Below are 14873 nucleotides of genomic sequence, written 5' to 3'. Positions count from 1 at the left end.
TATGGGGAATTGATCAAAAATTTTAAGGGGACTCAGGGTGGGGATGATGGGTATGTTGGTCACCTTTTCATTGCTATGACAAAATTCCTGAGATAATCAACTTTTAAAAGGAAAGGTTTATTTTGAATCACACTTTGGGAGGTTTCAGTCCTGAGCTGGCCTCTGTGGTTTGGGGCCTATGGAAAGACAAGTCGTCATAGTGGGAGCACATTGTGGAAGAAGCTGCTTGCCTTACTGCAGCCAGGAAGCAAAGAGAGAAAAAGGAAGGGGCCAGGGTCCCAGTCCTCTTCAAGGGTTTCAATGTCCCCAATGACAAAAGACCTCCCAGCTGCCCCCACTCTCAAAGTTTCATCACCTCCCAATAATGCCCGTCTGGGGAAGGAGCATTTAATCCTTGAGCCTTTGGGAAACATCCCAGATCCAAGCTGCAGCAGTGGGGTGACACTGGAGCTGAAACCTAAAGAGTGGAGAAAAGTCACCCCAATGGAAGGGAGCCACATTCCACAGAGGGAACACAGGAGCAGGGGTTCTGAGGAAGTGACGAATTTGGTGCATTCCAGGCTGGAGAGCCCCTCAAAAGAGGGGACATTCAAAACAGGGAGCTAGAGTTGGCTCCCGCCAGAAGCAGGTCCTTGTACCTCTCTGTGCTTTCTTGCCTGAGCTGAGGTACCCTGCCCAAACCTCTATTTCCTCACCTGCACCCCTGCCGGGCCTCCTATTTGATCTCCCAGACTCCTCTTGCTCTCACCAATCCATTCCGCACAGAGTCAGAATGAGCTCCCAATAACATCCTCTTTTTTCTTAGACTAAAATGCAAAATCCTTAACATATCCCATGAAGCCTTGCACGCTCCAGTTTAGTCCTACTCTGAAACCATTTTCTCCCTCCCACCCTAGCCTACTTCTCTCTTGCTCAGGCATCCGGAGCCCTCTCCCTACGCCTGTCAAACATCGACTCGTCCTTTCAGACCTCAATTACAAAGTCTCTTCTCATAGACGTGGTCCCTGTGCCTCAGACCAGGTTAATCCCTATCACAAATCTAGCCTCCCCTTATCCATGGATTCTGCACCCACATATTTAACTAACCATACTTGGAATATATTCAGAAAAAAATGCTATCTGTATGAACAGGCACAGACCTGGTTTTTTTTTTTTTTTTTTTGGTTGTTATTTTCTGAACAATAGAGTATGACAACTACTTACACAGTTGTATTAGGTATTCCAAGTAATCTAGTGATTTAAAGTATATCCCAGGATGTGCACTGTGTGTATGCAAATACTCAGACATTTTCTGTAAGGGATTTGAGCATCTGAAGATTTTGGTATCCTTGGAGGATTCTGGAATCAATCCCACACGGATACTGAAGAACAGCTGCACACTCTGGAGTGAGCTCTACTGTGTCTCCATTGGACTTATCATATTTGTAATTATACATTAATATTGTTGTTTTTAGATTTTAAACATTTGTCTTCCCATTGGACTTCCAGTTTCTCAGATAGGATACCGTGTCTATGACACAAAGGAAATGCAGAACCAGTATTAGGTAAATAAATAAGCATACAAGCAAACTACCCCATCCAAGATAAACTCAGTTTATGTCAATTTAACTAAGTTTTCAGTGCCTGCCACTGGATGTCACCACTAGTGATGTGAGGAACATAAGGCTTTCAGGAGCAAAGTGGAGAATAAGTCTCATTTAAACTAAACTTGTGTTTTTTCCAGTGGGCAACATTCTTAGTATTGATCTTCTGGAACAACTAGATTTTGTTTTTCCCACAGCAAACCACAGTTTAAAAAAAAATACATTTTATATTAGAATCCTATGTACACATATGTAAACACGTATGTATATCTATGTGTATGTGTTATATAAATGGTATATATGTGATGTAAATATTGAAATTTAAAATTTGAAGAGTAATATATGTGATATGCTTTGATATATTTTATCTCCTATTTCATATTTTAATGTTCTTATTCCCCTATTCCTTCTATTAGCAGTGCCAACTTGAATCCTTGGCATTGTAGTAGGTACTCAACAGTAACAGCAAAAAAAAAAAAAAAATATATATATATATATATATATATATATATATATATATATAGAGAGAGAGAGAGAGAGAAAGAGAGAGAGAGAGAGAGAAAGAGAGAGAGAGAGAGAGGATCAGGTGCCTGGGTGGCAATGGTCTCTAAACATTTTTGACTATGCACCACTATCAGTTTTTAAAATGAACACACAGTCTATAATTATACCATACTAACTTGTCCTGTGCACTATGAGAATTCACAAAATAAAAAATTTAAAAGAGACAAAAGTAAAGAATCTTTAAAAATTGTTTTCAATTGATCCTTTAGGGGTCCCAAAATATGTAGCTTACACTTATTAAGTATGCTTTTGTTCTTTTTTCAGTCTCGATGTCATTCTTTACAATGCAGTGAGCCAAAAGATCATTTTGGAAATGTGGTCTTAGTGACTGCCTTGATTTGAAAAATAACTTGGAAAGATGTGCTTATTTAATAGATGTGCATTCTTAGCATGCTGAGTCAATTGGAGTATTTGTTTTTTAAAGTACTACTGTTAACTAAACAGTCTTTTTATGTCATTTCATTTCATTTTATTTATTTGTGAGTGTGTGTATGTGTTGCTGGGGATTGAACCCAGGGCCTTATGTGTGTGAGGCAAACATTCTACTAATTTTGAGCTATATCCCCAACCCTTATACAGTCATTTTTATTAAAATTTCACTTATAAATTCTCATCACTCCTGAGATTCATCAATTATTCTTTCAAAAGAATCAGAAGGTATTATATTAGTATATTTTGTAAAATCAACCTCAAACCCTATTTAAAATATTGATTTGGATGATTTATGCACATATTAGAAAGTTCTGGTTCCAGGTTTTTAATTTATTTAGATGTGAGCTAAATGCTTAACTAAAAATAATATAAATTATGAATAACATAGCACTTGCTTTCAATGAAAAAAAAAATCATATAACAATGAAATCATTCTCAATCATCCATTTCTAAGATGTCTTTTTTTCCTTCTGTAAAAACATGTCAAGATTGAGTGAGGAGAGCATAGAACACAGGAATTTTAGGTCAATGACACTATTGTGTATGAAAATATAATGGCAGATGGTTGCCATTATATATGGTCCAAACCCGTAGAGTGTACAATCACAATAGTGCCGATGTGTCAAAGTAGGTTCATCATTTCTAACAAATGAGCCTGTGTGGGATGTCAGTACTGGGGGAGGTTGTATATCCATGGGGAAATATGGGAACACTCTGACATTCCTCTCAAACTTTCTGTGAACCTGCTACACCAAAAATAAAATCTACTGATTTTTTTTTAGAACAATCAGTTTTCACTCATTGTTTAAAATATCCCTTTTCACTTAAATGGACAGATTTAGTGCATCTTATACTGCAAAGGACAATAGAGTCTAGGAGTTAAGAATAAGCCTGTACTCAGACCCTCATGCTGCCAATTGTCAACTATTCAACCAGGACAAATTACTTCACTTCTCTGTGCCTTGGTTTTCTCATGGGCAAAATGAAGATGATAATAATAAACTACCTCTAAAGGCTAATTTGCTAATTCAATGAGCTAATACATGCAAAAATGTATAATGTACAAGGAATATTTGCTTATTCTAATAAGTATGACTATCCTAATTATTTTGAAAATATTTGCTAGGCACTGTGTTCCTGAAACTCGATCACCATTGACAGGAAGGTCAGCAAAGTTGTACCCTTTGCCTTTTTGGAAATAAAAGAGTGGATGATTTGTTTTTAAATTTGATAATCTCTTTTCAATACTCTGTACCAGGCAATTTCTGCATGGTACAAAAGATGTTCGGGTCAAAGCCAATCACATATTAAAATGATTTCAAATGACACCATCCCAGAATCCACCAACCTGGGTTCAAGCCTTCTCCAAAACCTTGCACACTGAAGAACCCTGTCTTTCCATTGACCGTTTTTTTTCCCCCCACTGGCCACGTGACCTAGAGAACAGGCAATAGCACCAGTTCCATTTCTTTCCTTTTTCAAAAAAGGTAAAACAACCACCAGGAGATGTTCTGATATTTTTTCTTCCCAATCTCCATTCACCCCAGTTTGGAGACTTCTAACTGAACTAAGGGGAGAATCAGGCTGAAACTCCACTTGACCTTCATCCTCTACAAACCACCATCTTGTTTTCCACTTTCATAGAGTTTCACAGCAAATTTGCATAGAATGGGAGGAAGTATAGTCATCCTTAACATTAAACACAGGATTCCTAAGAAAGAACACTTGACGCTTCCAGTGTAGAGAACGGAGGTGACTGGTTTTTCATTTTTTTGTTTTGTTTTCCTTTCCTTTCCTTTTTTCTTTTCCTATCTTTCTGCGCTTACACCAGTTCTAACAATAACATCTACTGGTGTTTGCGGACAGTAAATGAGACACATAATTTTCTTTTCTGTGAGTTTGCCCCTGGCTTTCTGGAGTACTTCAATATGAATACAGATCTTTATCAGGTAGGATATATGTCTTCAGTTTAGAAAGATTGTTGGAAAGAGAACAACCAGGACATGAACTTTAACCTATCCTCCTACCTCTTCCTCCCCAGCTCACAAACACCGTGCACACAGTAGAACGGAGCATTTTTTTTTTATTGGTTGTTCAAAACATTACAAAGCTCTTGACATATCATATTTCATACATTTAATTCAAGTGGGTTATGAACTCCCATTTTTACCCCTTATACAGATTGCAGAATCACATCGGTTACACATCCATGTTTTTACATATTGCCATACTAGTGTCTGTTGTATTCTGCTGCCTTTCCTATCCTCTACTATCCCCCGTCCCCTCCCCTACCCTCCCCTCTTTCCTCTCTACCCCATCTACTGTAATTCATTTCTCTCCCTTAATTTTTTCCCTTTCCCCTCACATCCTCTTATATGTAATTTTGTATAACAATGAGGGTCTCCTTCCATTTCCATGCAATTTCCCTTCTCTCTCCCTTTCCCTCCCACCTCTCATCCCTATTTAATGTTAATCTTTTTCTCATGCTCTTCCTCCCTGCTCTGTTTTTAGTTGCTCTCCTTATATCAAAGAAGATATTTGGCATTTGTTTTTTAGGGATTGGCTAGCTTCACTTAGCATAATCTGCTCTAGGGCCATCCATTTCCCTGCAAATTCCATGATTTTGTCAATTTTTAGTGCTGAGTAATACTCTATTGTGTATAAATGCCACATTTTTTAATCCATTCATCTATTGAAGGGCATCTAAGTTGGTTCCACAGTCTAGCTATTGTGAATTGTGCTGCTATGAACATCGATGTGGCAGTATCCCTATAGTATGCTCTTTTAAGGTCTTCAGGGAATAGTCCGAGAAGGGCAATAGCTGGGTCAAATGGTGGTTCCATTCCCAGCTTTCCCAGGAATCTCCATACTGCTTTCCAAATTGGCTGCACCAATTTGCAGTCCCACCAGCAATGTACAAGTGTACCCTTTTCCCCACATCCTCACCAGCACTTGTTGTTGTTTGACTTCATAATGGCTGCCAATCTTACTGGAGTGAGATGGTATCTTAGGGTGGTTTTGATTTGCATTTCTCTGACTGCTAGAGATGGTGAGCATTTTTTCATGTACTTGTTGATTGATTGTATATCCTCCTCTTAGAAGTGTCTGTTCAGATCCTTGGCCCATTTGTTGATTGGGTTATTTGTTTTCTTATTGATTAATTTTTTGAGTTCTTTGTTACTCTGGATATTAGGGCTCTATCTGAAGTGTGAGGAGTAAATATTTGTTCCCAGGATGTAGGCTCCCTATTTACCTCTCTTATTGTTTCTCTTGCTGAGAAAAAACTTTTTAGTTTGAGTAAGTACCATTTGTTGATTCTTGTTTTTAACTCTTGTGCTATGGGTGTCCTATTAAGGAATTTGGAGCCCGACCCCACAATATGTAGATTGGAGCCAACTTTTTCTTCTATCAGATGCAGAGTCTCTGATTTGATATCAAGCTCCTTGATCCATTTTGAGTTAACTTTTGTGCATGGTGAAGAAAGGGATTCAGTTTCATTTTGTTGCATATGGATTTCCAGTTTTCCCAGCACCATTTGTTGAAGATGCTATCCTTCCTCCATTGCATGCTTTTAGCCCCTTTATCAAATATAAGATAGTTGTAATTTTGTGGATTGGTTTCTGTGACCTCTATTCTGTACCATTGGTCCACCTGCCTGTTTTGGTACCAGTAGCATGCTCTTTTTGTTACTATTACTCTGTAGTATAATTTGAAATCTGGTATCGCTATACCGCCTGATTCACACTTCCTGCTTAGAATTTCTTTTGCTATTCTGGGTCTTTTATTTTTCCATATGAATTTCATGATAGCTTTATCTATTTCTACAAGAAATGCCATTGGGATTTTGATTGGCATTGCATTAAACCTATAGAGAACTTTTGGTAATATCGCCATTTTGATGATGTTAGTTCTGCCTATCCATGAACAGGGTATATTTTTCCATCTTCTAAGATCTTCTTCTACTTCTCTCTTTAGGGTTCTGTAGTTTTCATTGTATAAATCTTTCACCTCTTTTGTTAGGTTGATTCCCAAGTATTTTATTTTTTTGAGGATATTGTGAATGGGGTGGTTTTCCTCATTTCTAGTTCAGAAGATTTGTCACTGATATACAGGAGTGCCTTTGATTTATGCGTGTTGATTTTATATCCTGCTACTTTGCTGAATTCATTTATTAGCTCTAGTAGTTTCTTTGTAGACCCTTTTGTGTCTTCTAGGTATAGGATCATATCATCCGCAAATAGTGATAATTTAAGTTCTTCTTTTCCTATCTTAATGCCTTTAATTTCTTTTGTCTATCTAATTGCTCTGGCCAGTATTTCAAGAACTATATTGAATAGAAGTGGTGAGAGAGGGCATCCCTGTCTTATTCCAGATTTTAGAGGGAATGTCTTCAGTTTTTCTCCATTTAGAATGATGCTAGCCTGAGGCTTAGCATAGATAGCTTTTACAATGTTGAGGTAAGTTCCTGTTATCCCTAGTTTTTCTAGTGTTTTGAACATAAAGGGATGCTATACTTTGTTGAATGCTTTTTCTTTGTCTATCGAGATGATCATGTGGTTCTTATCGTTAAGTCTATTGATGTGGTGAATAACGTTTATTGATTTCCGTATATTGAACCATCCTTGCATCCCAGGGATGAATCCTACTTGATCATGGTGCACCATCTTTTTGATATGTTTTTGTATCTGATTTGCCAGAATTTTATTGAGGATTTTTGCATCTAAATTCATTAGGGATATTGGTCTGTTGTTTTCTTTCTTTGAGGTGTCTTTATCTGGTTTGGGAATCAGAGTGATATTGGCCTCATAGAATGAATTTGGAAGTTCTCCCTCTTTTTCTATCTCCTGAAATAGATTGTAGAGTATTGGTATTAGTTCTTCTTTAAAGTTCTTGTGAAACTCTGCTGTATATCCATCCAGTCCTGGGCTTTTCTTGGTTGGTAGTCTTTTGATGGCTTCTTCTATTTCCTCACTTGATATTGGTCTGTTTAGGTTGTTTATATCATCCTGACTCAATCTGGGTAGTTCATATGTCTTAAGGAATTTATCGATGCTTTCACTATCTTCTATTTTATTAGAGTATAAGGTTTCAAAATAATTTCTAATTATCTTCTGTATTTCTGAATTGTCTGTTGTGATGTTGCCTTTTTCATCCCATAAGCTAGTAATTTGGGTTCTCTCTCTTCTTCTCTTTGTTAGCGTAGCTAGTGGTCTATCAATCTTATTTATTTTTTCGAAGAACCAACTTTTAGTTTTGTCAATTTTTTTGATTGTTTCTTTTGTTTTGATTTCATTGATTTCAGCTCTAATTTTAATTATTTCTTGCTTTCTACTGTATTTCCTGCTGATTTGTTCTTCTTTTTCTAAGGCTTCCAGGTGTAGTGTGAGGTCATTTATTTGTTGGCTTTTCCTTCTTTTAAGGAATGAACTCCATGAAATGAATTTTCCTCTTAGTACTGCTTTCATAGTGTCCCAGAGATTTTGATATGTTGTGTCTGAGTTTTCATTTATCTCTAAGAATTTTTTAATTTCCTCTTTGATGTCTTATGTAACCCTTTGCTCATTCAGTAGCATATTGTTTAATCTCCATGTGATGTAGGCTTTTTCCTTTCTCATTTTATTATTGATTTCCAATTTCATTCCATTATGATCAGATAAAATGCATGGTAGTATCTCAACTCCTTTGTAATTGCTAAGATTTGCCCTGTGACATAATATATGGTCTATTTTTGAGAAGGATCCATGTGCTGCTGAGAAGAAAGTGTATTCACTTGATGTTGGGTGGTATATTCTGTATATATCAATTAAGTCTAAATTATTAATTATATTATTGAGCTCTATGGTTTCTTTATTCAAATTTTGTTTGGAAGATCTGTCCAGTGGTGAGAGAGGTGTGTTAAAATCTCCCATGATTATTGTGTTGTGGTCTATTTGACTCTTGAACTTGAGAAGAGTTTTTGTTTGATGAATGTAGCTGCACCATTGTTTGGGACATATATATTAATGATCATCAAGTCTTGTTGGTGTATGGTTCCCTTGAGCAGTATGTAGTGTCCTTGTTTATCCCTTTTGATTAACTTTGGCTTGAAGTCTATTTTATTTGATACAAGTATGGACAGCCCTGCTTGCTTCCGGGGTCCATATGAGTGATATTATTTTTCCCAACCTTTCACCTTCAGTCTGTGTATGTCTTTTTCTATCAGATGAGTCTCCTGTAGGCAGCATATTGTTGGATCTTTTTTTGTAATCCATTCTACTAGCCTGTCTTTTGATTGGTGCATTTAAGCCAGTAACATTTAGGGTTACTATTGAGATATAGTTTGTATTTCCAGCCATATTTGATTATGTATGTTACTTAACATGGTTTGTTTTTCCTCTATGATTAGTTTTTCCTTTACTGTACTACCTCCTGCTGTTGGTTTTCATTGTTATTTTTCATTTCCTCTTCCTGTAATAGAACGGGGCATTTTTGAACCAGCTACATGTACAGCTAATGGAGCTCTGCAGCTGTCAAGGGTACAAACAGTGCAACCCAAGACCAAATTGGTAAGGACAAGGATCATGTGTTTTTCTGTATTGCCTAGAGATCTCTTTGAGTTACCAAGTTTTCTGTCTTTGAAATATCTACAAGCATGAAATATCTACATAGCTCTGGATATGTATAGGGAAATTTCCAGGCAATTCCAAACATAATTTGGTCTCTAAGTTTAGCTCTGGGTGCACAGTCAAAAAACTAGCCATCAAAAAAATTTGGTGAAGCTGGGCGCAGTTGCACACGCCTGTAATCCCAGCAGCTTGGGAGACTGAGGCAGGGGGATCATGAGCTCAAAGCCAGCCTCAGCAACAGTGAGGCCCTAAGCAACTCAATGAAACCCTGTCTCTAAATAAAATATACAATAGGGCTGGGGATGTGGCTCAGTGGTTGAGTGCCCCTGAGTTCAATCCCTAGGACACCCCCGCACACACACAAAAAAGGATTGGGTGATTTGGTGAGTGTTTTCTTCCAATCTCTCCTTCAAGTCTATGTGATTAGTAAACTCCAATTCCTGAAAAAGCATCCATTAGAAGACAAGACAAAACTGAGGATTTCTTTGCTATTGCTGTCAGCAATACTCTCTAAGAAAATACTCTCTAAGAAAATCAGAAGATCCTCTTTTGTTAAGGGAACTTGGATGGAAATACATAATGCCCTATTTCTGTTTGTCAGAGTTTGGGTCCCTCCCCCAGTTGAACCCTTGTCTGTAATACAATGAATTAGATTTCTTTTTGCCAATAGTTCCCATCTGAAAATAGAGATATCTGAGCAGTGTATTCCCTTGGGATCTGAAAGTATAAGAGGGTCTGTATGGAATCAGCCAAGTGTTCCGTCCCTGCTCTGTAGTGTTGAACTGATTTTTCCTCTGGCTCATAGAGATGCAGTTCTCTTTCAAAATCAGCCCCAGCTTTTTACAAATTAATGAGAATACACACTGCTTCTCAATATTTATGTAAAAATTTAAAATCAGCTATCCAGAGAAGGAAAGAAAAAGAACTGAAGCTAGTAAGGACATTGATATAGAAGAGTCTGACAACCCCAAAAGAGTAAAGAACTGGACTCACAGGCATTTGGGAGCAGTTTTCAGGAGCCCTTTGTGTGCAGCTGAGTTTTAAACTGTGTCTTGTGAGTCCCATACAGAGCCAGCATCCTCAGAGTAAAAGTGGGCAGCTCTCTGGGCCGTAGGACTTGAAGGGAGAAAGGGGGCCCCCCTCCATCCTTCCTGCCTGTAATGTCCACCACTATGAGATCCTAAATTTTTTTGAGCTGTGAGCATCCTATAAGAAAATATAAATCCTGTGAGAGAGATCACGTCTCAGTTCTCAATCAGCACTTCTCAGTTAACACTTAGTGAAAATTAGTCACTAAGCCAAGAGAGGGTGGGGCTTGCAGAATAGGTCCCTTGGTCACTGACCCCTCTCAGCTCAAATCTTTTCAAATATCCTGCTTATCTCATGACCTTTTCCTGAAATCTTACAAAAAGAAGAAAGGAAAGAAAGAAACAGCCCACAAAGGCCTGGAATCTAAGCCAACTAATGAGGCACTAGAAATATTACACCCAGATACCTCTCCCCAAAAGAACATGACTCTCTAACTCACTGGTGATGGAAGTGCATCTCTACTTGGTGACATCTGATAAAGTCCTTAATGATGAATGACGTGCCAGGTGGAGTCCGTTATTGCTGCTCCACTTCAAGTCATCCACCTTCTAGACTATTCCTAAGGGAGATCATTATGGGTCCATTTTTCAAGTGTTTTGTCTGAAAAAGAGCCCAAATTTAACTTCTACTGAGAATTATGTGAACTTCTGGAAGTACTTATTTCACTGCTTTTAAATGAACTCAATTCTTATTTTTTCATGGGAACTCCAACTTTTTTTATTTTTTAACCTTAAGCCTTTTTATTTGTAGCTTTCAGTCCTCAGTTTGAGCCCCTCTAATGGAAAATCTCTGGATTTCAGCACTCTGTATTTAACCCAATATGTTTCTTTCTAGGGTTTAGATATTGTGCATGAAAAACTACATAGTGAATGGTTTTATGAGTTATCAAGCTAATATAAATCACTCTTGTATTTTCCTATATCAGGAACTAAAGATGGAGGAAGCTATGACCCACACAGGTATTCACATATTTTTTTTATTCTTGGAAACTTCTTTCCAATAATTGCATGTTCTCACCATTCAAACTAATTTCTGCTTCTTACCATGTCTCAGAACATAGCTTGGAGTGCATGCTTTTTCTAACTGTGTTCTTCATCACATTTGGTCCCTGGTTATAGATCTTTAGCTTTGCTTTTCCATCAGTTCATTGACCCAGCAAGCTGCATCTCCAAGCACTTACTCACTCTCATGCTTGTGTGCTTGTTGGGTGATGCTTTGGAGCATGGAATGATGTGAAAGGGGAGAAACACAGACTGGCCTTTCAGAGCCCTGGGAGAGGATGGGAGATCTCTTCTCTTTGAAGTGCCAATTAATTTGGTGGGAGGTTTCATGGAAACCATTAAAGATTTTTATTAATATAGCATTGGTAACACGAAAGGACTAATGAGAAATTTAAGGACATTCTAAGGCTGAACTTGGAGTAAACCAAAGGAATTTCCTCATTAATGGTCATTCAGTGGCAAAGGCAGCTATAATTAGGAGAATGTGGAAGGTTCTGCAGGGTGGTGGTGAATTCAGAGAAGGTGCCGGAGGTAAGGGCAGGATATCTAGAGTCAAAACTCAGTCAAGTCTCAACATAGCACTGAGACACATGAACATCATAAGCATCCAGCCTTGACATCTTCTTCCACTTCAGCCACAGCTATCCCTTCCTACCTCACTGTGCTCTGGAGGGGGGACCCACACATGGAATGTGTGCCTTGGTTGCCAGGAATATCAGCCATTGCACAGACCTCAGGAAGGTCTATTAAAGGCATGCCATGTGAAGAAGATGGGGACTTTCCTTGCCACCTCTTCTGAGGGGACTGAGGCATGGATATGCCAGAATCTTTATTAATGAATCCTCTTAGGAGAAAAATTTCTGACAAAGAAACATGGATCAAATCAGTGCCATGCAGATGGATATCTTCTCAGAAAAATAAAAGAAAATTGCCATTTCAGGGGACTTTGTTCATCCTGCCACCTCTGCCTCCATCCTTCTGAGCTAGAGTCTCAGATTCCTCCTTTTAGAAGTAACTGGTTTGTCTAACAAGAAGCTAAATGACAATAGGAAGGTGTTGAAGAAGATGGAAACAAACCAAAGAAACTATTTTGAGGATATTTCATAGCCATTATGCATTGCCGCAGTCTGTCTGGGCACAATTCAGGAGCCACTTTTCAAAAGAAACTAACTTTATTTTTAGAACTACACACGCCAAACAAAACAGCTCCTCAGGAAAAAAACCCTCAGAGCCCAACTGCCACCACCGGCTTCCACAAGCCTCTCACCCACACAAACCTCACCACCTCCCACAATCCTCCTGTTCTTGAGGCCGATTGGCTGGGTCGCTGGGTGGAGCCAAAGAAGTCCCCCAATGAGCAGTTCCGTGGTCTGAAAGGGCAGAGAAATAGCCCAATGAGCAGCTCCGTGGAGGAGCCAATCAGCTAGATGTTGCTGGGGCCGCTGTGAGCCAATCATCAGCTGGCAGTCTAAAGGGCAGGGAAACAGCCCAATGAACATCACCGCAGAGGAGCCAATCAGCTAGATGTTGCTGGGGCCGCTGTGAGCCAATCATCAGCCGGCAGCTGGAAGTTTGCTGGCAGCTGGAAGTTTGCTGGGGCCCCTTTGGCTGTGGCTCTCAACAATGCATCTCTTCTATTTTGTCTCCCATTTTTCTTCTTTCTTTTACTCCATCTGTCCCCACACCGACCCTGAGTCACCCCCCCCCCCCAAGTACATTTAAAAGATTCATACACCGGGACAATTTTCCCTGTTTTCTGCAGTCGCATTCAGACATTTCTGAAGTGTAACATTATAAAAGAACCTAACACTAAATATTGACTTCACAGTTATGTTTTGATGCACTCTGTTTTACAGCTGAGGGATTTTCAGTCTAGCATCCTCTCACTTCTGTCATGAAAGAGGTGAAAGGGTATTATTAGCAGGTAACTTAAGAAACACACCTAGTCAGAGCTGAGTCAGTTATCTCCATGAAGTCCTTCCTGGTCAACTGAAATGAAGGAGGTTTAACTGTACTTGGGGTGCAGTTAAGGGACAGGCATCTGGGACAGGATGCTCCCCTTTCCTGATCCCTGCCACCACCACCTACGGAGCTAAATAATCAATTGCTTCTGTGGTCATTCTGACACAGCTTTGGCAACTTCAGCTTTGGGAAGCACGTGAACAAGGGTGACAGGATGTTACTTGTTACTTTTCTTTTTCTTTTGAAGCTCCTTACCAAAGAGCAACTCTAAGGATACTCTACAATTCAAAATAACTGGAATTTCCAGACTCTACCTTCTCATAATCCATAAGGTGAACCATCTTACAGCAGATGTTCACCATGGCAGACACATCTTTAACAGGGGAGTTGCTAAGAGGACATTTGACTTGTCAATCAAACCTGGGGACTCACTGGACCCTACATGCCTGTTGAATGTGGCCTTGCCTGTTCATTGTGTCTTGTTGGAACAGATGCAAAACAAGCCACTGTATATGTGGAGCTAGCAGAAAACCTGTATGTCTGGGTGGCGTTTACCGGAACAGAGCCCTCTATCCATGGCACACCACTTAAGCCCACTCAAAAGCCTTAGTTCCTTAAGACTTTGTTTAAAAAAGACTAATTAAAATGTATCTTAATCTTAAATTAATGAGAAAAATGATAACTATCAGATCTGAAAGATTTGGAATTGAAAAGTTCAACAGAGCATTGTAGAAAATTTATCATGTACAATGTGGATTATAAGTGTTTTAAAACTATCTTCTTTTTATAGATTTTCAAAATTTAATCTTCTGATTTATTTAGAGGTTTTTCAAAAAACTGTTCCCTCTTTTTGTTTTTGTTTATTGACTTGTTCATAGTTACAAAGTGTAAGAGGCAAAGGGAGCCGAAATGCTTTTCTTATGCAGTCTTTTTCCAGTAAGAAAAAGTCACCCACAACTTAGGAAATAATTTTTAGTTTGATTTGAAAGCAATAACTTCTGTCTTGCAAAATAGAGTAGGATCAACAGGTTGATAGGGTATTTATTTTTCCTTTTGCATTTGAAAGTCACCATTTCTGCTCTTCGATGTCTTAGAAGAGTTCCTGGCAGTCATGGCTGTGGGCCTACTTGCTGTAAGGGGAAGTTTCTCTCTCTTTTTCCTCTCTCTCTCTCTCTTTCTCTCTATCCCCATCTCTCCCCTCACCTCCAGGATGAACTACCAGTTGTCCTTTTCCAAAAAGCTGAGGTCAACTAGTTGTTCTGTCCTGAGCTGATCAGTGTATGACTATTAGGTCTAGAGGGCCTCTTCTCCTCTCTTCCTCTCTCCCTGGGTGGTCAATCAGAAGTCCTTTCCCAAAATCTGAGGTCGACCAGTTGTCTTGTCCTGAACTGGTCAGTGTAGGACTATGGTGAGTAGTTTTGGGAAGCCTGCTGGCTCTGGTAAGACTGCCTCCAGAACCTTTGCACCAGGTCCTCCTGGCCAGGTGACCACATAGATCTCCACCCTCAACAACCAGACCATCCACCTTGTTTTGGTTTGTATTGATTCATCTCTCCATAGAGCAATAGTTGGTTCTGATGATGGCTGTGGGTGACATGGCTATACTGCACTGTGGTTATAAGCACAGGTGCTGGAGA

General features: G+C 39.0%; 1 protein-coding gene across 1 annotated transcript in view; it reads left to right on the top strand.

Moving 5' to 3' along the window:
- Positions 1-11509, top strand: part of LOC113188804 (extracellular sulfatase Sulf-1) — a 40902-nt gene extending 29393 nt beyond the window's left edge. Inside the window, 6 exon segments of the mRNA XM_026397303.2 lie at positions 4390-4528; positions 4621-4668; positions 9036-9124; positions 9285-9295; positions 11199-11232; positions 11392-11509. Coding sequence (XP_026253088.2) covers positions 4390-4528; positions 4621-4668; positions 9036-9124; positions 9285-9295; positions 11199-11232; positions 11392-11509 — 439 coding nt within the window.
- Positions 11510-14873: the final 3364 nt, after the last annotated feature.

This window comes from Urocitellus parryii, chromosome 7 (assembly GCF_045843805.1).
Source record: "Urocitellus parryii isolate mUroPar1 chromosome 7, mUroPar1.hap1, whole genome shotgun sequence".
NCBI lineage: Eukaryota > Metazoa > Chordata > Mammalia > Rodentia > Sciuridae > Urocitellus > Urocitellus parryii.
Note: the sequence above shows the minus strand (reverse complement) of the source record. Positions and strands in the feature narration are given on the sequence as shown.